This window comes from Merops nubicus, unplaced genomic scaffold (assembly GCF_000691845.1).
Source record: "Merops nubicus isolate BGI_N331 unplaced genomic scaffold, ASM69184v1 scaffold11370, whole genome shotgun sequence".
Classification (NCBI taxonomy): Eukaryota; Metazoa; Chordata; class Aves; order Coraciiformes; family Meropidae; genus Merops; species Merops nubicus.
Window position 1 is genome coordinate 2,282 of NW_008584883.1, and position 1,700 is coordinate 3,981.

The 1,700-nt window shown below is 54.9% G+C and overlaps 1 protein-coding gene across 1 annotated transcript in view; it reads left to right on the forward strand.

The window, feature by feature from the left end:
• Nucleotides 1–1,412: 1,412 nt before the first annotated feature.
• Nucleotides 1,413–1,700, forward strand: part of FDFT1 (farnesyl-diphosphate farnesyltransferase 1) — a 6,632-nt gene continuing 6,344 nt past the window's right edge. Inside the window, exon 1 of the mRNA XM_008945736.1 lies at nucleotides 1,413–1,592. Within this exon, the coding sequence (XP_008943984.1) occupies nucleotides 1,467–1,592 (126 nt within the window). The 5' untranslated portion in view covers nucleotides 1,413–1,466. The remainder of the gene's footprint in view (nucleotides 1,593–1,700) is intronic.

Sequence of the window (1,700 nt, forward strand, 5' to 3'; positions counted from 1 at the left end):
AGGAGGAAGGAGAAGAGGGACCTCCTGGGCTGGGGAGGGGCAGAGGCCCTCCCTCAGGCAGAGGTTCAGCTCCCTCAGTGGGAGCTGAGCATTTGCAGCAGCTGACTGACATGGAAAAACCCTGTTGTGTGAAGGAGCAGGAGGCCACCAGAGAGCTGCTCGTGACTGAGGAGTTAAATACCCTTCAGTTAAGGAAAAAAATGCCAAATTTAACAGCACTGCCCTGAAGAGCCAGTCAGTTTTCCCTGGGCATCACCACCACGTGCATGGTGTCATCCTGGGGGAGCCACGATTTCACTGGGTAGTGAGCAGCTGAGGAGTCCAAGCTAGTTCCCATTGGCCCAGCAATTAACAAACCCCTCATCTCCTTGAGAGATCTCTGTGCTCATTTAGAGCTAGGGGATGATTTTATGAAATCCTGGAGTTGGAGCTGGGCTTTCTCACCATCATGACTCTTTTAGCTTCAGCTAAAAAGCTTCAGCTGCTTTTCCCCCTCTTCCTTATTGTTCCCATTTGCCTTTTCCAATAAAAGCTGAGTTCAGGCTCTGTCCTGAGTCCTGGTGAGCTCTGGCCTTGCTCGCAGGGTTGGATCTGGCAGAGCTCTGCCCTGCTCAGGGAGACCTTAGAGGCCTGTCCCTGGGGATCCTGAGATCCTTTTGCATCTTGGAAAGCCAAAAGCCATGCTGCAGCTCTCTGTACAAAGGGAAACCCCAATTTTCTCAACCCAGCTCAGGCATGCTGGAGCTTTTGCAGCAGTCAGCCCATGGGGAGGTTGCGTGGAGGCACCTGTGTTGCTCAGAGTGGGGGTTCAAGGGGGTGATGAGGAAGGAAGGTAGGTGGGAAGTGCTGCTGCTGCTACTTTCCATCCTGACAGGCTCCTGTCACCCTGGGATTAGAGCAGCACATTTCTGCTGCATCCCTTTGATGTTCCTGCACTGCAGGGGACAGCTGCTGGCTGTAGATCTGGTGGCAGATGTCCCTGCTCCCTGCAGGGGGGTTGGACTCGATGACCTTTCAAGGTCCCTTCCCCTCCAAACCACTACAGAATGGTTTATATAAATCCTGGAGTGGGAGCTGGTGTGATGTGATGGAGGAGGGGCTGGATGTGGACATCCATTGACCCAAGCCACCTCCTAAACTGTAGGAGGCACTGGTGGGGACCAGGAAGGTTCTCCCATCACCTCTCCTCATTCTGCTTGGCAGCTGAAGCACCACTCTGCTTGCAACAGGACAGTGGATTGTGAAACTCTTGCATCTCCCAGGGCCTGGAGGACACGGGGGTGCTGGGGTGTGTCCCCCTGAGCTGAGGGCACCTCTGCTGAGGGCTGTGGGGTTAGCTGAGGCAGTTGGTCCTGCCTCGTGGGCCACCCCAAGTAACAGAGGCTTGTTTTTCTCTCCCCCTCCCCAGACATGCTGTCTGTATCTTCTATCTAGTGCTGCGTGCCCTGGACACTATAGAGGATGACATGACCATCAGCCTGGATGTCAAGGTCCCCATGCTGCACGAGTTCCACTCCTTCCTCTACCAACCAGAGTGGAAATACACAGAGAGCAAGGAGAAGGACAGGCAGGTGCTCGAGGACTTCCCCACGGTGAGACCTCCACCCCTTTGCTTCAACTGCCTGGGGTCACCTTTCTGTGCAGGGTTGTCCCCCCAGGTGACACCTGAGCTTGTTCAGTCCCTGCTGAGCCTGTAGCTC